Raw genomic sequence first — 24,329 nt, 5'->3', positions numbered from 1 at the left:
TCACGTGAGGCCGCACCGCTCCCGTGCCGTCACGTGACCCCCCCGCGGATCTCGCGAGAGTGCGCGAGCTCGGGCTCCGCCCCGCGTCCGCCTCGCACGTGACCAGCCCACGGCACGTGACCGCTGCGCCACGTGACGCGGGTCACGCCCACGACCCCGGTCGGGTCTCGGGTCGCCGAAAGCGGAGGGCGGGCGAGGACGCGGCCGGTCACCTGCCCACGGAGCCGCCGGGCCCGGCCCGAGCCTGCGGGAGGACCAGACTGCGGCTCTCCGCCGCGGGCCGGGGGTGGGCGCGCCTCGGCGTCGGGGGCGCTCCTGGAGGAGGGCGGGGAAGTGAACACTTCCTGAGGGTCTCCACGAGGGCGGGGAAGTGGACACTCTTCCTGAGGGTCTCCACGAGGGCTGGGAAGTGGACAGTCTTTCTGAGCGTCGTCTCCACGAGGGCCGGGAAGTGGGCACACCGGGAAGCACTCAGAGCTCGGGCGTAAGGAAGGCTGACACAGTCCGGGGTGAAGGGGCCGCGGAGGGCTTGGTGACTGCCAGCTGCCACCCCTCCTAGAGCGTCCCAGAGGGGCCGGGCGGGGCAGCCCTAAACCGCCCAGAAAAAGAAGCCCCAGCCCGCCGCTTCCACAGCTTTCCCCAAGTTCCTCTCTCCGACGCCCTGGTTCCCCGCTCGTCTCGGGACTGCCGGGTCCTCTTTTCTGGACTGCTCTCCGGCTGCGCCGGCCCTTTGCGGAGAGGCGGCCGTCCTGCCCTGTCCACCCCGCCCGCTGCGGCCTCAGCGCCTCGGAGCACCCGCTCGGGAGCCGCCTACCATCACCCCGCCCAACAAGCTGTGATTCCCGTGGGGTTGTGTTGTTGACTTGTCTGCTTTTTTGTAGGTTTTGTCTTTTCCTTGTCATTTCTTCCTTTCCAGTTTTCCCACGCTTCCCTACCAGCGTCTAACAAACACACAGCTGAGAAAGTCTGGCACTGAAGGGCTTGAAGACTGCAGTGTAGCTTCGCTGATGTCTTGTTTAGGCGCTCAAGGGCCGTCTTGGATCTTTGCTGCTCTTCCGCACAGGGAAGAGTCTCAGCGGGGCCTCAAGAGAAAGGACATTAGGAGGCTGAGGGAGCCCCAGGCTTGTTGCGTTTTTGGGCTAAAGAAAAGATGCACAAGCTAGAAGTTGAGAGCTGTGCTTTATGCCTCTGACATTTTTAGGACCTCAAGCTTGGGGGACATCATCTCAAATAGCCCAGAGAAAAAGCCAGGGTATATTGGAGTTTTTGCAACAAAGGGCAGGTGGTCCAAAGGTCAGAAGATTATTGTTAATTAAGGAAAACCAGATAAGCCAAGTTAAGGAACTTAAGTGCCTTTCTGTGTGAGGAGATGCAAGAGTCTGATCTCACTGAAGTCTTGCCTTGATCTCCACCCCAGCTCTCTGGGGCCAGTGTCCCGTGCTTTGCCATGCTGCGTTCCCTCAGGACTCGTCGGGCTGGTTGCAGTGCAGGTTTGTGGGGTGGCGGGCGTGTCCCCAGGCTGCACCGTCGGGGGTGTCTGCAGTCACAGAAGGGTGACGGCTGAGACATCCTTCATTGCTGATTTGGCAGGCTGCGTTCTTAGTCCACGGTTTGTTCTGCTCTCCGGGGCAGGAATCCACTGCTACTGAAGAGTCGGTTCGCTCGCTGAGGTCTTGCTAGGTGTTTGGGAGCTTTCCGGGTTCTTGTTAGTTGCTGTTCTGGGTGGGGGAGAGTCTTAGCGGCATCGCTTGAGAGAAGTGCTGTCTGGCCAGGTGCGCCATGGAAAAGAGGTGCTGACCTTCCATCTCTGTGCCATCACTGTGACATCCTTCAGCAGCAAGTTTGTGACAGGATGTTCCAGTAGGTCATCACTCGAGCTCACGTCCTTATGAAATAGAGTGCTAAGCTCAGGAGTAATTAGTTAATTCTAGAACATTGCCCTTTTCTCACCAACTTCCTGATGGTGAGAAACTACCAAGTAATTTTAGTATGAAAACAAAAAGACCTATCAATTGTTGCTTTCCTGGCTTGGAAGCCCCTTCCAGTGTTGAGAGAATGTTTTACCCTCTGAATGTGGGTGCAGAGAAGCTGGCTGCCCAGGAACCGGTGTTGGGTGGTGAAGGGCCTGCCCTGCCCTCTCGGGTCGGGTTGGTGGTGAAGGGCCAGCGCCACCCTCAGGGGGTCGGGTTCGCACCCTCGGCTGTGGCTCCCGCTTGCCCCCTCGTGCCTGCACTCTGCTCCTTTTGGAAACTGTGAGCTACCCAGAGTCCTTTCAGCAGGCAGTTTTATTTTCTTAGGCCCTTCAGAGCCCATTTTTTCTGGATCCAAATGCATAATACATGCTGCGTTTAAAATCTTCTCTTTTTAAAGACCCAAAGAAGTTTGTTTCAGCAAAAGGGCAGAACTTTTAAAAACAGCAGAAAATGAAAGATTTGTCAAAAATTCTATGATGCTATGTTTTTTATACAGTGTGGGAAATAACATGGAGGGATTTTCTTGTTTGGTATTGTTTTTTGTTTGAATCCTTAATTAGGGCTGGGTCTGTTTTTTTTTTTCTTTCTGGCTGAGCCGGAGGCTCTTGGGATCTTAGTTCCTCAACTAGGGATCACACCCATGCCTCCCGCGGTGGGCGCACAGAGGCCTAACCAGTGCACCGTCAGGGGCTCTGATCTATTCTGGTTGAAGGAAGGATGTGGAAAACCACAAAGGACTCCACACCTTGTGAGTTCTTTTGGAGACAGCCTTTTTATTTTTGTGATTTTTTAAGAAGTATTTGTTAGGCTCTACCAGGTCTTAGTTGCAGCATGCAGGATCTAGTTCCCTGACCAGGGATCGAACCCAGGCCCCCTGCATTGGAAGCACAGGGTCCTGACCACTGGACCCGAGGGAAGTCTCAGGATGACGGCTTTAAGGATCGGCTTTGGTAACAATGAGGCATGTAAGCTCCCAGCTGAAAGGCAGGGCCTCTTCACCTGTGAAATGACCTGCCTCCAGCGCTGGGAGGGCCAGTTTCCCGGAGGTGTGGGTTCCATGTCTGAAGGAGAGGAGCGATGGTTGAAAGAACGTGGAATCGCAGAACGTGGAATCTGTGCCTTTTTTCTCTTTTGCTCTAGGCTATATTATTTCTTGAGCTTCCCACGTGGTGCTAGTGGGTAAAGAATCTGCCTGCCAGTGCAGGAGACTCTGCTTTGATCCCTGGGGTGGGAAGATCCCCTGGAGGAGAGCATGGCAACCCACTCCAGTATTGTTGCCTGGAGAAGCCCATGGACAGAGGAGCCTGGCGGCTACAGTCCGTGGGGTCGCAAAGAGTTGGACACAACTAAGCACGAACAGTTTATTGTGATCCACACAGTCAAAAAAAAAAATTCTGAAGGAGGTGGGAATACCAGACCACCTGACCTGCCTCTTGAGAAACCTGTATGCAGGTCAGAAAGCAACAATTAGAACTGGACATGGAACAACAGACTGGTTCCAAATTGGGAAAGCAGTACATTAAGGCTGTATATTGTCACCCTGCTTATTTAACTTGTATGCAGAGTAAATCATGCAAAATGCCGGGCTGGATGAAGCACAAGCTGGAATCAAGATTGCCGGGAGAAATATCATTAACTTCAGATATGCAGATGACACCACCCTTATGGCAGAAAGTGAAGAAGAACTAAAAAGCCTGTTGATGAAAGTGAAAGAGGAGAGTGAAAAAGTTGGCTTAAAGCTCAACATTCAGAAAACTAAGATCGTGGCATCTGGTCCCATCACTTCATGGGAAATAGACGTGGAAACAGTGTCACACTTAATTTTTTGGGCTCCAAAATCACTGCAGTTGGTGACTGCAGCCATGAAATTAAAAGACGCTTACTCCTTGGAGGAAAGGTTATGACCAATCTAGATAGCATATTGAAAAGCAGAGACATTACTTTGCCAACAAAGGTCCGTCTAGTCAAGGCTGTGGTTTTTCCTGTGGTCATGTATGGATGTGAGAGTTGGACTGTGAAGAAGGCTGAGTGCCGAAGAATTGATGCTTTTGAACTGTGGTGTTGGAGAAGACTCTTGAGAGTCCCTTGGACTACAAGGAGATCCAACCAGTCCATTCTGAAGGAGATCAGTCCTGGGTATTCTTTGGAAGGAATGATGCTAAAGCTGAAACTCCAGTATTTCAGCCACGTCATGCGAAGAGTTGACTCATTGGAAAAGACTCTGATGTTGGGAGGGATTTGGGCCAGGAGGAGAAGGGGACGCCAGAGGATGAGATGGCTGGATGGCATCACTGACTCGATGGACGTGAGTCTGGGTGAACTCTGGGAGTTGGTGATGGACAGGGAGGCCTGGTGTGCTGAGATTCATGGCGTCGCAAAGAGTTGGACACGACTGAGCGACTGAACTGAACTGAAGCGCACACACACAGTTTTTTTCAGGTATGCTAAGCAGAAATAGTCACGTTGCGTAGTGCTATAGTTTTTCAGACTTGTTTTACGAAAATTTTTTAAAAACTTGAATAAAAACAAGAGAACGTGGTGAGCCCTGCGGTGCCTGTTACTTTCACGGTTTATCATCCCTCCTCACTGCTTCCTGTTTTGGTTGGTTTTTCAGCTTGATTTTTATAAAACAAACCCTGGACCTCTTATTTTTTATGTAAAGCTTTTGCGTAAGCAGAATGCCATTATTATAGCTAATATGAAGCCAAAACGTAACAATTCCTTAGTAATTAATTTCCGGTTGATGTTCACAGTTCCCCAGTTGTTCAAAAAGAATTTTTTTTTTTCAGCCAGTTTGCTCACTGTGGCTCCACTGAGGTCTGAATGTTGTCTCTGAAGGTGTCTCAGGGCCCCGTCCCCTTTGCACACCATTGATTAGTTGGTGTCCTGGAGGACACCCCACACTGTGGGTTGACCTGGGGAGCTGGTGAATGGCCATCTCTCCCTCTTCAGGCGCCGCGGAGTGGGGTCTGGGGCATTGGCGCCACCTGGCCTGTTCCAGATGCAGAGTCTCAGCCGCCACCTGGGCCCTCGAGCCAGAGCCCGCACTGCAGGCCGCACAGAGACCCGAGAATCCCTGCCCCCTCCTCCAGGGCTGCAGCCATGCTGGGTCCCTGCCAGCCTCAGACCTCTGACTTCACGGCTTCCTGGTGGGTCAGTAGGTCTGTGATTGCGGTGGGCCTGGCGGATTGGTGGTTTGTTTTCTTTCTTTAGGATCTTAGTTCCCTGACCAGGGGTCTAACCCGGGCCCCTCCAGCGGAAGCGTGGAATCTTAACCACTGGACTGCTGAGGAGTTCCCCGGCCATTCCTCATTCTGTCTTCCCTGTTGTGTTTTCCAGCTGGAGCAGGCTTGCAAGGAGATTTTCCTTCACGGATCCATTACTTATTCCAAAACACCGTCTGTGCAGGAAGGTTAGATCCATGCCTGATTGGTGATTCTTTTGTCTGTTTTCAGAGCAATAACTCAGACCCAGAGCAGCTTCCAAATGTGAACCAAGCTGTCTGCGTGGTGGTGACACCTCCGTGTGAGCTCCTCAGCGGGGACTGCCCCCCGGTGGGCCATTGGTGAGGGAGGCAGTGTGTGTCCAGGCTGGCAGAGGGGTAATGAAAGTCTGTATTTGCAATTTTGCTGTGAACCTAAAAATGCTCTAAAAAATACAGTTGTTTGGACCCCCCTGCTGGCCCAGTGGTTAGGACTCTGTGCTCCTAGTAAAGGGGCCTGGGGTTCGATCCCTGGTCAGGGACCTAGAGCCTGTATTCTGCAACCAAGAGTTCATATGTTGCATTAAAATTGGAGATCTTGCAAACTCTTTAAGACCCAGTACAGCCAAATAAGTATTTTTTAAATTATTGTCATATTCTGTATTCTTTTTTCATCTGTAACCAGTACTTTCTCATGCTATTAAAAAATCTATAAAAACACATTTAGTAATAATTAATGTAACATCATTTGGTGTAATGTTTTACTTAATGATAGCTTCCCTGCTAAATATAAGGAACGCTGTAGGAAATCCTCACAGCTCCCGTGTCTCTGCTTCCATCCCGGCCCCACTCACAGCATCTCCGACGCCACGCCAGCCACTGCCGGGACTTGGGCCCAGCGTCCCGCAGGTCAGGGGCTCAGCCCCACCCGTCAGAAGCCGGTCACCAGAAGAGCATCCCCAGGTGGCCCACATCTTCCGTCTGGCTTGTTAGAAACGCATGTCCCCGCCCCGATTCAGCCCCCTTTAACTTGCTGGCAGGGCTTGCAGAGCTCGCAGGAGCTCTCCTTGTGTTCCCTGGTTCCTTCTGTGGGGAGGGGTTTGGTGAAGGACACAGGGGAACTGGGGGGTGAGAAGCCCTGGGGTGGGTCCCCAGCGTCTGGAGTCCCAGGCTTCTGTCTCCTGGAGTTGGGCTGCCACGTGTGGTCACCACCCTGGACACCCTCTGAACCGCATGCTGTTGGGGCCTTCTGGAGGTTTCGTCACAGAGGCACAGGTGATGGTTGACTCCATCACCAGCTCCTCTTTACTTCCCGAGGCTGGGGTGGGGCTGAAAGTCCAAGCTTCTAATCATGGCTTCTAATCCACGGTGACCAGGAGCCATCAGGAACTCCCCTAGAGTCACCTTGTGAGAAGAGAAGAAGCTCTTACCATCCAGGAACTTGCAAGGGGTTTAGGAAGTGTGCGTCAGGGATAGGGTCAGAGACCTGGTGTTGAAGGACGCTGGGGTTTCCCTGGTGCTCCGGCAGTTAGGAATCTGGCTGGCAACGCAGGGGCCCCCGTTTGACCCCTGGTTGGGGAACTAAGATCCCACGTGCCATGGAGCCATTCCAGAGCCTGCTCGCCACAGCAAAACAGATCCCAGGTGACGCGACAAAGACGTCGTAACCGAGCCCTAAGGCAGCCGAATACATACGTAAACCAAGAACGCTCCCAGTGGTCTCTTCAGGACGTTCCAGGGCTTCCGGAGCCTTGGACCAGAAGCCAGGGCCTGAGACTAATAACGTGTATCTTCTGTTATCTCACAAATAGTATGGCAAATATCTTGACGATGAGTTACCTGTTTATGATTTTCTCTGAGATTGACTTTTCTTTCAGATTACACTGACTGGGTAATAAGCAGTGGTGTTCAGTGTGTGCCCGCCTGTGTGCACACCCCGCGATTGTGAACAGGCTGCACCGGTCATTCCTCCCTTTGCTGCCATCAGGGGGTAAATCTTGTGCTCGTGTTTCTATTGCACTCAAGCTACCCACACTTTTTGCTTGGCCCAAGAGCTCCCTGGGAGGTCCCCTCGGAAGGGACCACGGCTCACAGACGTTAGGATTCCCAGCCTTGGACCTGGTGCCACAGAGCTGCCCAGCATGGAGCCGCGAAAGGAGAATCCAGGGCCCCTGGCGCTCAGTCGGCGTGGCCCAAGGGAGGCCTGACCTGCTCGACACCCCAGAGACCGAGATTTCTCACTTCTTCAGTTCTCCTGCCCACTTACCTCAGGAATGTTTAATTTTGGTTCATTGATAAAAGGCATTCAGATGTTGATGTTTATATCATATATAAACTCTGCATTCAGATATAAACATCTGAATGCAGAGTTCCAAAGAATAGCAAGAAGAGATAAGAAAGCCTTCTTCAGCAATCAATGCAAAGAAATAGAGGAAAACAACAGAATGGGAAAGACTAGAGATCTCTTCAAGAAAATCATAGATACCAAAGGAACATTTCATGCAAAGATGGGCTCGATAAAGGACAGAAATGGTATGGACCTAACAGAAGCAGAAGATATTAAGAAGAGATGGCAAGAATACACAGAAGAAGTGTACAAAAAAGATCTTCACAACCCAGATAATCACAATGGTGTGATCACTGACCTAGAGCCAGACATCCTAGAATGTGAAGTCAAGTGGGCCTTAGAAAGCATCACTACGTGGAGGTGATGGAATTCCAGTTGAGCTATTCCAAATCCTGAAAGATGATGCTGTGTAAGTGCTGCACTCAATATGCCAGCAAATTTGGAAAACTCAGCAGTGGCCACAGGACTGGAAAAGGTCAGTTTTCATTCTGATCCCAAAGAAAGGCAATGCCAAAGAATGCTCAAACTACCACACAATTGCACTCTTCTCACACGCTAGTAAAGTAATGCTCAAAATTCTCCAAGCCAGGCTTCAGCAATATGTGAACCGTGAACTTCCTGATGTTCAAGCTGGTTTTAGAAAAGGCAGAGGAACCACAGATCAAATTGCCAACATCCGCTGGATCATGGAAAAAGCAAGAGAGTTCCAGAAAAACATCTATTTCTGCTTTATTGACTATGCCAAAGCCTTTGCCTGTGTGGATCACAATAAACTGTGGAAAATTCTGAAAGAGATGGGAATACCAGACCACCTGACCTGCCTCTTGAGAAATCTATATGCAGGTCAGGAAGCAACAGTTAGAATTGGACATGGAACAACAGACTGGTTCCAAATAGGAAAAGGAGTACGTCAAGGCTGTATATTGTCACCCTGCTTATTTAACTTCTATGCAGAGTACATCATGAGAAACGCTGGACTGGAAGAAACACAAGCTGGAATCAAGATTGCCGGGAGAAATATCAATAACCCTCAGATATGCAGATGACACCACCCTTATGGCAGAAAGTGAAGAGGAACTCAAAAGCCTCTTGATGAAGGTGAAAGTGGAGAGTGAAAAAGTTGGCTTAAAGCTCAACATTCAGAAAATGAAGATCATGGCATCCGGTCCCATCACTTCATGGGAAATAGATGGGGAAACAGTGGAAACAGTGTCAGACTTTATTTTTGGGGGGTCCAAAATCACTGCAGATGGTGACTGCAGCCATGAAATTAAAAGACGCTTACTCCTTGGAAGGAAAGTTATGACCAACCTAGATAGCATATTAAAAAGCAGAGACATTACTTTGCCAACAAAGGTTCGTCTAGTCAAGGCTATGGCTTTTCCTGTGGTCATGTATGGATGTGAGAGTTGGACTGTGAAGAAGGCTGAGCGCCGAAGAATTGATGCTTTTGAACTGTGGTGTTGGAGAAGACTCTTGAGAGTCCCTTGGACTGCAGGAGATCCAACCAGTCCATTCTGAAGGAGATCAGCCCTGGGATTTCTTTGGAAGGAATGATGCTAAAGCTGAAACTCCAGTACTTCAGCCACCTCATGCAAAGAGTTGACTCATTGGAAAAGACTCTGATGCTGGGAGGGATTTGGGGGCAAGAGGAGAAGGGGATGCCAGAGGATGAGATGGCTAGATGGCATCACTGACTCGATGGACGTGAGTCTGGGTGAACTCCGGGAGTTGGTGATGGACAGGGAGGCCTGGCGTGCTGCGGTTCATGGGGTCACAAAGAGTCGGACACAACCGAGCGACTGATCTGATCTGATCTGATCTGATAAAAGGCAAGAGACTTGGGGCTGCTAGATGTGAGATTAGTGTTAACGAATAACACGTCAGAAAAAGAGCAAACCGCTTTCAGCTCAAAGCTATGCTAACAAGCGGGAAAGAGGTAAGACTCCCACCCCGAGATCCTTTAAACACCCGCCTCTGCTTGGGGCTGCTCTGGGCGCTCACACCTGCTCTCTGCCTAATGCAGTGAGAGCGTCTTCTGGACACGTCCCGGGTGCCTCTCAGAGAACTTCTTTTCGATGGATCCCTTGAAATTTTTCAAGCATGGTAGGCTTCCTTTTAGACAGTTACAAAAGAGGAACTCTCCTGAAAAAGAACCAAAACTTGCTTTCTTAGAAAGCAGATTCAGTCCAGCAGTCCCAGGTCGTCTGCAGCAGAGAACGTGTGTGGCTCCAGTCACAGCGGGTTTCCAGTTCCATGCCCCTGGTCTCAGTGGGCGGGCCTCGAGCCTCAGCTTGTTTCAGAAACGAGACATGGCCTCCCAGGGCCTCTTCCTAGTCACGGACACCACAGGTCGGGAGCCGAAGTCCATGTGAAGTCGCTTCTGTGCTTGTAACTGCTGGTTTTAACTCACGTTGGTTCTGTGAGGCCAGTCTGCAGCACGGTGGCCGGGAGGGCTGACTGTGGGAGAGGGTGTGGCCCCGGAGCCTTGGGGAGAGCTCGCGTTCCAGACAGACGCCCACTGTCCTTCTGAAAGCATCAGTCAGGCAGCTGTGTCCAACTCTGCAACCCATGGACTGTAGCCCGCCAGGCTCCTTCGTCCATGGGATTCTCCAGGCAAAAATACTGGAGTGGGCTGTCATGCCCTCCTCCAGGGAACCTTCCCCACCCAGGGATCAAACCAGGGTTTCCTGATTACAGGCATACTCTTTACTGAGTCACCTGGAAAGATCCTTCAGAAGGTGATTGTATCAACCAGCTAATCCAGCGCTATCTGCTCTTAATGACAAAAGGGAAGGTTAGGACCAAGGTGGAAACCTTAAGATCACAGTGACCAGGGACTTCTCTGGAAGTGCAGTGGTTGAGACTGCATGTCCACTGCAGGAAGCATGGGTTCAATCCTTGGTTGAGGAAGTGGGTTCCCACAGGCCTCACAGTGCAGCTAAAAAACCCCACTAATCAAAAAAGACGAAACATAGTGAAGACAAATCCCTGTCTCCTTCCATGACAAAAGGTAGTTAACACGGATAGTTGGGTGTTTCTACACATTACCAAGACTTGAAAATAAAATTAGCAAGAATTTATGTAAGAAAAGACCATGATTCCATCTAAAAAGAAGCCTAAGGCCAGGGTGCTGATGCCTTTTGTTCCTCCAGGTGGAGCCAGCTGAAGGTGACTCACTCATTTCCTTTTTCCTTGTAACCTCTGCTTTTTCAAATCAACTTTTTGAAAATTAGGGTGTATGAAATACACGAACCACTTTAGGTGTGCGGTTTGATGAGTTTTGACAAATGCCCTGTGAAAGGAAGTCAGAATGGCTCCAGTCTTGCCAGGAGAGCCTCCAGTGGACTGGAGGCCTGGGAGGAAGGGGAGCTTGCGCTCGTCTCAGCCCCAGTGGGGTCTGAACTCTGACCTGTCCTGGTCTTGACACAGGCCTCCAGAACATCTGCACAAGGTTCCAGAAACTCAGGACACTCATGAACACCCACCCTGAATGACCTGTGACAGCCGATCGCTCACAGACATGCCCTTCCTTCTTCTGTCAGAGTCAGCCCTAACTCGTGCTGAGCAACCTTGTGACTTTCTGCGCCTGTAAGCCTCCTGCGGTTTCTTGGTCGACAGCAGACACCCATGAAACCAGCACCCTAGTCAAGACAGAAAGCGCCTTCTTCACCCGGAGGCCCTCCTGTCCCCACATGCTTGTCCGCTTCTGCCACTGTTCATCAGGCGTGTGCGTTGCAGAGTTTCACGCAGATGGCATCACGCGGTCTCTGTTTTTCCATATCTGGATCCGTCTGCGCTGCGTGAACCACTAGTTCATTCCTCTCGTTGCTGACAGCGGCTTATTCCAGAAGGATCTGCCAGTCTCCTACCCGTTCACCTGTGGAAGGACTTTGGTTGTTCCCAGTGGTTTGCTGGTGTTATACCTCAGAAAGGAGCGGCTGGGTTACGTGCTCGCTGTACGTTTAGCTTTAAAAACAAACTGTCCGTGCTTTTCCAAAGTGACTTTACACTGTGTTCGTAAGTTCCCAGCAAGAGTGGCTCCACATCCTTGCCGATACTTGGTATGATTAGTCTTTTAAATTTTAAAGAATTGGAGAAGGAAATGGCAACCCACTCCAGTATTCTTGCCTAGAAAATCCCGTGGACACAGGAGCTTGGAGGGCCACAGTCCATGGGGTTGCAAAAGAGCTGGACATGACGTCGTGACTAAACAACAGCATTTTAACATTCTGATAGTTGTCTAATGCTATCTCATTGTGACTGTGATTTGCATTTTCTTGATGATTACTGAAGTCATGGGTCTTTTCTTGTGCCTATTAATTCACATACCTTCTTTGGGTAAATATTCAAACTTTCTCCTGTTTTTAAAAATAGGTTACTGGTTTTCTTGTTATTGAATTACAAGTGTTCTTATATATTCTGGATACAGATACTTTGACGTATTGTAAATATTTACCCCATTATATGGCTTGCCTTTTTATTTTTAAATAGAAATAGTACCTTTTAAAAAGCTTTACATTTAATGAAAACTCAGTTTATCAGTATTCTTTATGCTTCATGCTTTTTGTATCCTAAGAAATGTTTGCGTATCCCAACATCATAAATATTTTTCTGTCATTTTTTTTCTAGAAGGTTCATGGTTTTAGCTTCTACGGTTAGGCATATGATCAAATTGAATTTTGAAGGTAGTGTGAGATAAGAGTTACTGTTCATTCTCCCCGTGTGATGAATGAAAAGACTTTTCTTAACCTACTAAGTCACTTGGCATCTCTGTTGAAAACGAGTGGATGTCCCGGACGCTCCCTGCCCCATTCAGACGACGTGTCCTCCTGTCACCAGCACCACGGCGCCTTCACTACTGCAGCCGTATGATCCAAGTCTTGAGATTAGGTAGAGTAAGTTCTCCAACTGTTCTTGTAAAAAATTGCTTTTGCTATTTGAATTTCCATAATCATTTTCCATAATTCCATAAGCACTTCCATAATTCATAAGCATTATTCCATAAGCATAATTCCATAATTATGCTTATTCCATGAGCATTAAAAAGCAGAGACATTAGTTTGCCAATAAAAGACATTACTTTGCCAACAAAGGTCCATCTAGTCAAAGCTACGGTTTTTCCAGTAGTCATGTATGGGTGTGAGAGTTGGGTTCTAAAGAAAGCTGAGCACTGAAGAATTGATGCTTTTGAACCGTGGTGTTGGAGAAGGCTCTTGAGAGTCCCTTGGACTGCAAGGAGATCCAACCAGTCCATCCTAAAGGAAATCAGTCCTGAATATTCATTGGAAGGATTCCTGGATGCTGAAGCTGACCCTGATGCTGGAAAAGATTGAAGGCAGGAGGAGAAGGGGACGACAGAGGATGAGATGGCTGGATGGCATCACCAACTCAATGGACATGAGTTTGAGTAAACTCCGGGAGTTGGTGATGGACAGGGAGGCCTGGTGTGCTGCAGTCCACGGGGTTGCAAAGAGTCGGACACGACTGAGCAACTGAACTGAAACTGAACTGATGCTGTGCTTAGTCGCTCAGTCGTGTCCAACTCTTTGTGACGCCATGGACTGTAGCCCACCGGGCTCCTCTGTCCATGGGATTCTCCAGGCAAGAAGGCTGGAGTGGGTTGCATGCCCTCCTCCAGGGGGTCTTCCTGACTGTAAATGTCCTTTCTCAAGTTAAGGAAATTCCCTTCTATTCCCACTTTCCTGAGCGTCATTTTTAAAATCAACAAGTGTTGAATTTCATCAAAATCTTAATCTATTGAGATGATTTTACATTTTGCTTCTTTCTTTTTTAGATTTTCAAATGTTAAGCCAATCTTGCATTCTAGAGGAAGACTTCACTTGTTTTGGTATATTATTGATTTTATATGTTGCTGTATTCAAATTGCTAATGTTTGATTGAAGGATATTGGTCTGTATTTTCTTGTGATATTTTTGTCTGATTTTTCAATCAGGGTGACGCTGGGCTCAGTAGTTGTGAGCTAGTCCCTCTTCAGTTTCTGAAAGGCTGTGTGAGATTCTCTTTCTTGACAGTTAAATGGAATTCACCAGTGTGGTCTCTGGAGTTTTCTTGGTGGAAAGGTTTAAAATGACAAATTCAATATCTTTAATGGATATGGATCTATTTTTATTTTCTATTTCTTATTGCGTCCACTTGGACAATTTGCAGATGTTGTGGAATTTGACCATGTGATGTAAGTTGTACAGTTACTGGCGTAAATCGATTCATAAAGTTCTCAGTAGGATCTGCTGTCTTCTCCTCTCATTCCTGATATTGATTTTTTTCTCTTTATAATTAGTCTAGCTAAAGGTTGTCGGTTTTGTTGGTCTTCTCAAACGACCAGTTTTGGCTTCATCGATTTCTCGATTTGTCCTTTTTCTGCTTTGATTTCTTCTTTTACCTTTATTATTTCTTTCTTCTATTTACTTTGAATTCACCTTGCTCTCCTTTTTCTAGCTTTTTCAGGCTTAGGTCATTGTATTTAAAACTTTCATCTTTTAAAATGTAAGCACCTGAAGCTATGACTATCCCCTAGGCACTTCTTAAGCTGTATCGTACAGATTTTGGGTCTGCTGTTTTCTTATTCATTCAATTCAAAATATGTTCTAATTTTCCTTGTGATTTTTCTTTGACTCATAGATATGTAAAGTGTGTTGTTTATATTATCTGTTTATGTCAGAATTATTGGATTATTTATTTAAAGTGCATGGCTTAAGTTCCTCACCACTTAGCTCCCTGCTGGGTTTCTCCCTGACTGTCATTGTGATCTAGGACACGTTCTGCATAACTTCAGCCCTCTTGCTGCAGCGAGCCTGGCTCTGTGACACCGCGTGCTCCCCTGGGTGACAGTCCCCGCACCATTTGAAGAGCGCTGTTCAGTGTAACGTCCTGCAGTTACCGAGGTCGGGTCGGTTGACGATGTTTCGCGTCCTTCCCGTTTTTCTGTCTCCTTATCAGCCACTGAAGGGAGAGTGTTGAAACCTTGGCTGTTGCTGGGCTGTCCGCTGCTTCCCTCGCTCTCGCCTGTGCTGGGAAGCTCCGTCACCGGAGGTCTACGGTCTTAGGCACGCTCTGACGAGCGCCTGTCTTTATGAAATGCCTTCTTTGTCTCTGCAGACACTCCGTGTCCTGATGAGACGGGGAACCGAGCTCTGTTCACAGAGCGGAAGAATGGACTCCGCAAACTCGCAAACATTCAAGCAGGCAAAGTTTATTTCAAAGGATAGAGCTACAAAGCCCTCAGCATAGACTCTGAGAGCGGGTGAACCCCCAGAGGCGGGAACAGCAGCAGCTTTTCTGTCCTCGTCAGACTCGACCTGTCCGTCCTTGGCTGGCCCGGGGCCCGACGCCTGTGATTTCTGACCCGTGAGTGTAAGCGTGACGTTGTTTGTTGTCTTTATGGCTCTCTTTTGGGTCCCAGTTCCTCACTTTCTCCAGACATAGTGACGCCACCCCTTGACCCTTTCTCAGGACCACACACCGTTATTTAGGAGCCTGGCGTGCTGCGATTCACGGGGTCGCAAAGAGTCGGACACGACTGAGCGACTGATCTGATCTGATCTGATCTGCATGTTTAAGAGCTGACGATCCACCAGGAGTTTCTCTCCTTGATAAACTGGACAGCAGTTAATGATTGTCTTGTCCTGGGTCTGAAGGTTTTACGACCCTGCAGACCAGGAAGCCGTTCCTCTGAATGTGTAGGAGCTGAAAGAAATGAATGCAGCTTTAGGCCAGTGGAGCCAAAAACGTTTGTGTGTGAGACCTGGAATTGAAACGGAAACTAGAGGAAGAGCCAGGCTCTAACTTCTGTACTAAGACTGCCTAACGCTGAAGCCTGCTGGAGACCAAGCTTCGCGGGGCGCGTGTGGCTAGCCGCTCGGCTTCGCGGGGTGTGTGTGCCTGTGGGCGTTTGTGTGTGCGTTTGCACAGCTGCCTGCATGTGTGTGCTCTTGCTTTCTGTGTGCGATTTCACGTGATTAGCTCTCATGGTAAAGCTTTTTTCACCTTTTACTTTGAACCCATCTCTCTTTATGTGTTAAATGACTTTCTTGTAGAGACGTATACCTGTCTGGGTCTTAATTTTCTATCCGGTCTGAAAGCCTTTGTCTTTTAACTGACGTGTTTAGATAATGTGATTTGTTCATTATTCCTGTTCTCCCACTTTCCTGGTCCACTTTGAGCAGATTTAAGATTTATACCAAATTTGTTCTTACCCAGGAACGGCCAGTGTCTGTCCCGTCCGTTGGCCGGTGGCTCTGTGGCAAGCAGCGTTGTGCTGACTGGAACGACCCCACAAGAAGCAAGCGTTATTATCTTTTAGAAGATAAGAAAATTAAGGGTGAGAGCACAGGAGTAGTTTTCTTAAGGGCACCAGATGGAGCAGAGCCAGGCTTGACCCCTGGGCCACCTCAGCCAGCAGCCCCAGCCCGTGACCCCTGCTCTCTGCCACCCTGGGGCCTCCGTGTGGGAGGCTGGCGGCCTGTGCAGCTCGGTCGCCATTTGCAGAGCGTTGATTCCTCAGTAGGGGCCCTTAAAAACTTCCTCAGCTTTTTATCTCGCAGCTTCCCATGTGTCTGTGTCCACACCTACTTTTATACACTGCCCTCCTGTCTTTGCAGGAGCACATACAGGCACACAGGTTAACACCATGAGTACATACACACACACTCAGACACACACACTCGCGTACATGCAGATATACAAATACACACCAGTCACAGGTACTGCAGCAACCAGGAGACGTGGGGGCATCCTGTGCTGGCAGCCAGGTGGGATGCACAGGACCACCCACCCAATTCCAGAGAGGGTTGGTAAAGCCTCAGCACACAGTGGCCGTGGAAAAACGAAGGATGGCTTTTATGTACAGTTTCTTAAAAATAACAGACAGCAAGTAACTGACTCCAGACAGCTCACGAAGCAGGAGCTCTTTACTGTCTCTCTCTTCACACAAAAAGTTACAACCTGCCCTGTACTCGGTGAAAGAGGAGAGGACTCCAGACACATGGATTAGTGCCCTCAGAACTTCAAGAAAGTATCATAGCCATAAAAAAAAAAAAAGAAAGAAAACAAAACAACAGTCTTATTAAAACTGTGAGCACCAGGACAGAGCTGGCTCACTGAAAAGCCCCTGATGCTGGGAAAGACTGAAGGCGGGAAGAGAAGGGGGTGGCAGAGGATGCGATGGTTGGATGGCATCATCGACTCGACGGACACGAGTTTGAGCGAGCTCTGGGAGACGGGAGGACAGAGGAGCCTGGTGTGCAGCAGTCATTGGGTTTGCAGAGAGACAGGACTTAGCAGCTGAAGAACAGCAGCCAGAAAACAGGAAATGACACCCTGATCTAGAGGCCACTGCGGGGAAGGCTGACCAGAAACAGTGGGAAGTTCACGGAGCGGAGGCGGCGGGCGGGCAGGCCTGTGGTTTTCCATTCAGGATCTCCTGACCCATGCGCCGCACAGATTCCTCTTACAGAAAGTGAGAGCAGGGCGGGGCGGGGACGGTGCCTGGCAGGACGTGAGTCAGGAGTCTTCACTGAGCCCTGTCGGCACAAAGGGAAACAAGCCCACTGGCGTCTTGTGAAACAGAGAAACTTGGGGCAGGATTTCAAAAGTTCTGGGAAAAGCCCAGGTTACACCACGCAGCCAGCCTCAGAGCTGGAGGCCAGCAGGCCGGGGAGCCAGGCCTTCTGCGTGCTGAGGGTCAGGGCTTCAGCGGGAGCTTCACGGGCAGCCCGCTCTCAGATCAAGTGCAGCGGCCAGCAAACCAGACGAGCAGCGATTCAGGATGCCGTCCTCTCATGCCTTCCGGCCGATAAGCCCTGGAAGGGCCACCTCAGTGTAACGATCCAGGAAGACAAGGGAAGGCAGGCTGGGGTTCGGGGAGGGGGACCCCAGCCGAGGAGGGAGGGTCGCACGGAGGGAGTTCTGAGGAAAAGGTCTTCAAGAAGGAGCTGGGTTTGTGCAGATCGTTTAATAAGAAAATTGCTGATCACGGTGATAAGACAAAGTTCTGTGGGTTTTTTGTTGTTGTTGTTAACAATAGCATTAAAAATTGCTGTGTTTTTATTTTAAAATGTCCAGGGAAGACAAAAGGCTGGACAACAGTCTGAATATAAAGCAAGTTAACACGTGACAAGAACTTGGCATGTCTGCCGGTGTTTGGGAGGAGACCCACTCGTCTCTGTGCCCAGAGCCTCAGCTGTCCCGAGTCAGAACAGCACTTCACTCCTGGGCTCCAGGGGAGTTAACAGGCCACAGACGCCATCTGTGTGTTTGCAGCTTTGAGACCAGACGTGCAAAGTCTATTGTATATACACACAGTCTGATGAGCTGTCGGAAACTGGAAGGGAGGAATCATGGGGAAGAGCGTGAGCCTTCATTTCTTCATTTTCAGAGCAGACGTTCTTGAAAAACAGTAAGTTCATGAGCCAAGAAGACGGAGGTTTGTATGACTCATGATAAAGATTCCTGTGAAGCGGGCAGGGAGGACACAGCTGGCTGGGTTGGGGGCCCTGGGCTCCCTGGCGTGGGCCGACCCGCACCTCCCAGGGCAGGGTGTGGCCGGTGGGCTCATTCTGTTTTTCTCAACAATTCGTGATTAATTTTATTTACGGATGTTGTTTTGACAAAAAAATGCAGGAGGTATGAAAGGGTGTGCAGTCAACAGCTTCCCTTGGCTTTGCAAATCCACTGTGGGGCACAGCTGCTGTTGCACACACGCACACACACACACACACACACACACGTGTGCAGGGGTGCTCTGCCCCCTTCACAGCCCTCCCGTCACAGTGGCTGTGACATCCGCCCCATCACGTCTGGACCCGTCCGGGGGACACGGCACCACACTCCTTTGCGTCCTGTCAAAGGACATTCAGGACTTTTTTCTGTATGTGCTGTTCTGGCATCACAACTCCCTGCCCGCAAGTGTCAGGGCATCGCGGGGACGTGGACTTGGGGTCAGAGACACAGGCATCCTGGAACACGGTGCTGGTCGGTGTCCCTGAGGGACCGTCACCCTGGTGGCTGCGGGCCAGCACCAGAGTCAGGGGCAGCACGGGCGCTCGGGGTCCCCCTCCTCCTGACCCCTCCGGCGCGGCCTCCAGCTCTGACCGCGTTTCGGCTCCCGCTCCAGACCAGCCCCTGCACACCTGCGCCCCAGGAGCGCCCCCCAGACCAGCCTCTTCATGCCTTGAGCCCTCCAGGAGCGCCCACCTGCCAGCCCCTCCTGGTTCACCATCACACCGGGCTGGCTTGTAGTTCTGTGCACACTGAAATATTCGGCACTGCCTTATTTTTACTCTCAAATTTGCCAATTTTTACTTAAAAGCTTTTCCCCATGTAGATTTTTAAGAATGCCATTTACCTTTGTTTTTTAAAAGAGGGGTCTTGTAAGTCATTAGGTTTTTTTCCACTCCAAATAAGATGCACCCCAGATTTTCTTATTCCATATCCAGTTTATTTCCTGCTGTAACTTGGGAATTGTCATGTCTTTTTAAAGGGGCTGTCTTTCTTAAAAAACATTATCTGGCTGCCTGGGGTCTCCGTCTCAGCATGTGATCTCTGCTGCGGCATGCACGATCTAGTTCTGAGCAGGGACTGAGCCGGGCCCCCACTTCGGGAGTCTCAGCCTCTGGCCCCCACCAGGACGTCCTACCGAATCTGTTTTAAAGGGGACACCTTCCTTCGAGTTCAGGGGGTTTTCTGCCTGCCTTTCCCTTCTCAATCATTTCCTCTGTGTGTTTCACTTCGCTGGCCTGTAAGTACAGTAAGACAGGGCCAGACGCGGGGCACCGCGGGCGAGACTGAGCTCGGGCGGAGGCGCCGGGTGCCGCGTCTGTCCTGGAGGGGGCTTTAGGGGCTGAAGGGCGGGGAGCGATATGTCAGGTGCATACCACAGCTTTATTAATGTGATTTTAAGGCCAATTGAAACTACTTTTATTCAGAGTAAGTCTACATTAAATTACAGTATCAACAATTGAGAGACATTGAACTTAAAAGTGTAAGAAGCAGAAGCTACTGGTCTCTGATGAACCACGTGTGATGAACTCACAACTGAAAATGTACAAAGAGGGAAAGAAGACACGCAAAGAGCGAGGGTTTTCATCTGGAAACCCGTGAGATGTCATATTTTAAACACGCATGTTTCAAAAAGGGAGAATCTTTTAATAATTTAGCACAAAAATCAAATGATATAAACTTGGTATATTCCAGAAAATATTGCTTTCAACACTTACACCATGATCAAAATTCCTTTGGTAGCTTTTAATCAAAACGAAACATGCTATTATGTAAAATATAAAGTACTTTTAAATGTTCTCGCAAAAGTATCTTTGTTGTGGTTCCCACATGAACCAGCGTCCGCGGCGTGGGTCCCCTATGCACACGCATGACAGCGGGGCCCACGGGGCCACCTCTGCGCCGCGTCACTCTCCTCGAGGCGCTGACGTGGTCACATGGAGGACAGCCGCCGCCCAGGGCCGCGAAAACAGAACCAGACTTGACTGTCGCCATCGTACAAACACGCGGTTAGAAAAAGTAAAACAGCAGTCGCCCCTGGGCCAAGAACAGGGGCTGCCAGGCGCAGCCTCAGGGCGGCAAAGACACAACGCTCCCGCTAAACCCACGCAGGAAGGGGACCCAAGCAACGCAGTGGGAATGAGACGGAGACGGGGCCGGAACGACCTCCTCTCCACGAAGCAGAGGGCTCGCGAGGAGCCTCGTCCAGAAACCAGGCCTCACAGGTTAAAACTGGGTGCAAAGAAACGAACAGAAGCCACTGTGCGGCTGCGGAAGTCATCAGCTGGGACACTGCAGGTTCTCCCCGTCCACCAGTCAGGGGCGCCCGCTCTGGGCCTAAGAGCTTGTGTCGGGAGCGCACAGTGGTCCTGCAGCGACGGGAAGCAGCACGGAGGGTCTCACGCCTGCACACGCGCACACACACACGCACACACACAGGACATCGGCTCTGGCACAAGAACACTGCTTACAAAGGAGACTGCCTGCCCGCCCAACCTCAGCCACTCTGCGGAGCCCTGGAAATCCTCAAACGCCTAAAGGAACAGGAGGAAGCACTGGAGGGAAGACACGCCACCTGCGAGTCCCGGGGCCCCGAAAGTGGTCCAAGGACCGCCCTCTCCGAGCATCCCCGAGCGGCCGCGCGGCTCGGCCCCGGGGCCTGGGTGCAGCGGAGCGGGCTTCTCCCTGAAGGGGCGTCCTGTGTGTCCCGGGCGCGGGCGGGCCTCAGGCCACGTAGTGGTACTGGTTCGGGCTGTCTTTGTCCCTCTCCATGTAGTCCCTGTCTATGAGAGACTCGATCCGCTTCTTCAGATCTCCAGGCTGGAAAAGAACAAGGGCCCCGTCACAGGGCGTCCAGCTCCCCTCGAGCGAGTGGGTCAGGGCACACGCCTATACATCTGGGCAGGACCAGAAGCTCACGACAGAACGACTCGGACAAGGCTCCCTGCTTCAAAGACAACGTCAACATCGTAGCGCGAGCCGATGTCTTCCGAGCAGGCAGCTGTTGGGGGCCCTCAGCCTGCAGAGCGTCCTATGAGGAGACTGCGCCCCATGCTGTGCTCTCATCACCGGGGGACACCACACTCAGCCCGGTGCACGCTGTCCCCCTGCGAGAAGGGGAGGCCTGGCCCTCAGGGCGCAGCGCTCCGCCCCGACAGCTGCAGGCCTTGCCCTGTGGCCTCTGCTGGACGTCTGGGTCTCCTGGGCAGGGGGCCCCGGCCCCTCCCACCCGCCCTGGGCCTGCGGAACCTGGGGGAACACACGGCCCTGCTGGCCCGTCCACGGCCTGGTCCACCTGAGCTCGACGCCACAGTCACAGAGAACCAGACGCCCGCTGGGAGCCCCAAGATGCTGGCACTGGGGAAACTCCCGAGGCAGAGAGCCTGGGGCCGGGACCACGGCGGGAGGAGGGAGGGCGCTGCAGCCACCGGGGCACCGGGGAAGCTGCTCTCTCTCCGCACTCAGAGGGAGGCCTCTGTGGCGAGTGACCAGCGACGTCGGGGGACAGACAGCCGACTCCAGAAGCCGTGAGAGAGGGACGCACGGTGCCAAGGGTATGCAAACGCAGCAACTCGACAAGCCAATGCCCACTTACCTTGACTGGGAACTTGAGCTGATTGTACAGCTCGGAGACGAGCAGGTTGTGGCCCAGCGTCTTCCTCATCTTCATGATCCTGACGATGGCGGCATCGATCTGGTACTGCCGGTCCTGGAACACACGCTCCGTGGTGCTGACCTGCTCCTCCACCTGCAGGAGAGGGCCCGCCGCCCGTCTCAGCGCCGGTGCCGCCTCTGTGGGGGCTGCTGAGCTCCGCGCAGAGGGCAGGCCAGACTGCGGGGCCTGTTCTGCTCTGCCGCTTTGTCCCAGTGAGACCACTGAACTTCACCACAATCAGTGAATTTACGGGAACAGTGACACCAATTACAAGGCCGTGGGCGCTGCTTTGAAACGGAACTTAAAAGCAGAAACGAGAAACTGCCCGGTAACACATGACCCTGATTTCTAACAAAACTGACAGTTTAGTAAGTTGTGAGAGAACCCACTCACGTTTTAAAATAGGAGGGTGGCTGGAACGCTTTCTTGATGCTAAGATAACTTCTAGCTGCTCAGAGAACTATTTCAGGGGAAATTTGAAACATACAGACTATTGGAACAATAGAAGTAAATCTTCTTTAAAATGTGGGTCAGAGGAAGGTCTTCCTTAAGCTGACCCTCAAGTCAGAAACTGCAGAGGAACAGATTGAAGCTCCCACTGTACTCACATGGGGAGAACCCTCCCAGAGTGACAGAGCCACCTGCCACCAGTCCCCTCCCCTCAATGCAAACAGAGCACTCCCTACAAGCCAGAGGGGATATTACAATAAACGTGCCAGGGACTCGAGACCAAGCGGTTCATTAAAAAGACGAAAAGCACCAGCGGTGACCCCGAGCGAGCAGGGCAGGGCCAGTGGAGCGCCGCGGGCGGGCGGCCGAGAGGGCTGCGGGCACTTCCTCTCCAGTCTCACCCCCATAGTGCTGATATGGCCACGTGAAAAGATGAAGAACTGAGGATTGGGACGGCCACCTAATTTGTACGAGCTTCTAAATGGCATAAAGATGCTCAGGGGACTCAAAGATAGTCGCACTAACTTGGCCATGAACCACTCCTGTGCCCCCCGGGGGGGAGGACGCAGGCAGGTGGGAAGGTCAGGACCCCCAGGAGCTGGAGACTGGAGTTTGCGCGTGCTCATGTCAGCAAAGCTCACGTCCTCTGACCCGGCGAGTCCAGGGTGAGGAGCTGAGACTCGAGACAGCCAAGCCAGGAGCTGAAAGCACGAGTGCGGCTGGGCGGGCACCTCAGCCGAAGGAAGGCCGGGCCAGAGGCGCTGCCAGGCTCTGCACAGGGCTCCACGCTCTCGGAGTCAAGTCACACGACGTGCGACTCTGCACACGTAAAATCCCAGTCCTGACCTGGGAGGAGGCCCAGCTTAAAAACTGTGTGCATGAACGTTACAGGGCACGATCCCAAGAAGAAGAGTTTATGCGTGTGCAGCGGAGGAAAAAGCTGCCAACTCCAGGACAGCCAGCTGTGGAGCACGGAGGTGACAGGCAGGCCGCCCGGGAAGGCCGCTCGAGCGCCCGCCACCCCCTGGTCCTTCTGCGTGACTCAGTCGTGAGGAAGCTGGAAAAGGCTGAGGGCACCCGTGACAGGCAACTCAGGTCACCCACACAATCTCCACACCAGCCCAAACCTCGCTCAAAAATAAAAACACAAAGAACATTTTGCTCCATGTGCTCTGAACGTACTCCCAACTGGGCAGCACAGAGCACCCGGGGGGCAGCACCCCCGGCCCACTGCAGCTGCAGGAGCGGCTGTGAGGCCCGTGCGGTCAGAGCCGGCGCTCCCTCTGGACAGAGCTGCCTCCCGACAAGGCCACGGTGCCCATCTGCTGCACCACAGCCCTGAGGTGCGAGGGCTCCTGCAGCAGGGTGCCCGAGGGCAGCGGCCTGGAGCCGTGACGCTGGGGAGCCTGATCAAAGGTACAGACGCTCGGCCTGAACACCGAGCCCAGTGGCGAGGCTGAGACGATTGCGGGGGGTGGGCAGAGCTGTTAGGACAGGTCACCAGGTTTGGAATGAGGTGCTCCCTACGCGGACAGAAGGTGGGCTACAAAGACCTCAACAGGACACGTTTGTGCAGACAGGAAGTTAACTGTTAGACGCGTATCCTTCTGAGTCTCACTCCTGAGTGTTGAAGTAGTAACGGCTACACTAAAGCATCTCACAGACACAAGCGTGTAACAAGGGCGAGAAGTTCTTACAGCCTACAGTCCCCTGTGAGCGGGGAACACGGGGGAAGTGCATACGTACTGTCTCCTTCATCTGAATCTGGTTGATCTTTATGCGAAAGAGCTTGTGCTTGAACTCTGCGTTGAAGAGGAACTTGTCTCCATCCTCCACCTCCTTCCCTTTGGGGCTCTTGAGGAGGACACGAGCTTTGCCACAGGCCAGGGACTGCAGCGTCCTCCGCAGCTCGCTGTCCTCTATGCCTGTGGCCATCCTGATGTCCTCGAAGCTGAAGCCGTCCCCTTCGTTGAACATGAGCAGCACCAGCGTCTGGAACAGGGACACCTGGAACTCCTTCTTCCCCTGAAAGAGCAGGAGCCACGCAAGTGTGTCTGCCAGCCTGCGGACACCTGACAAGCCTGCCTGCGGGCGTGCTGGGACGGTACTGACTAGTCACCAGGAGAGGAGGCGCCCTGACGAGCCTAGGTGCAGTGTGCTGAGACGGTTATTGACTAGTCACCA

General features: G+C 51.5%; 1 protein-coding gene and 1 long non-coding RNA gene across 3 annotated transcripts in view; one reads left to right on the top strand and one right to left on the bottom strand.

The window, feature by feature from the left end:
- The first annotated feature begins 113 nt into the window (after positions 1–113).
- LOC112449100 (uncharacterized) lies at positions 114–19,839 on the top strand. Of its 2 annotated transcripts, XR_003037597.2 has the most exons (3): positions 114–14,890; positions 15,743–15,863; positions 17,606–19,839. It is a non-coding gene; the product is annotated as an uncharacterized lncRNA (long non-coding RNA). The 2 variants fall into 2 exon arrangements; XR_009496766.1 differs by having other exon boundaries at positions 114–15,863.
- CUL4A (cullin 4A) overlaps positions 19,433–24,329 on the bottom strand; it is a 28,509-nt gene continuing 23,612 nt past the window's right edge. The window contains exons 17-19 of the mRNA XM_025000183.2: positions 23,892–24,170; positions 21,636–21,788; positions 19,433–20,860 (exon numbers count right to left, since the gene is read on the bottom strand). Coding sequence (XP_024855951.1) covers positions 20,765–20,860; positions 21,636–21,788; positions 23,892–24,170 — 528 coding nt within the window. The 3' untranslated portion in view covers positions 19,433–20,764. The remainder of the gene's footprint in view (positions 20,861–21,635; positions 21,789–23,891; positions 24,171–24,329) is intronic.

The sequence above is a fragment of the Bos taurus genome, chromosome 12, assembly GCF_002263795.3.
Source record: "Bos taurus isolate L1 Dominette 01449 registration number 42190680 breed Hereford chromosome 12, ARS-UCD2.0, whole genome shotgun sequence".
Taxonomy (NCBI): Eukaryota; Metazoa; Chordata; class Mammalia; order Artiodactyla; family Bovidae; genus Bos; species Bos taurus.
This window is presented reverse-complemented; position numbering and strand designations above follow the sequence as displayed.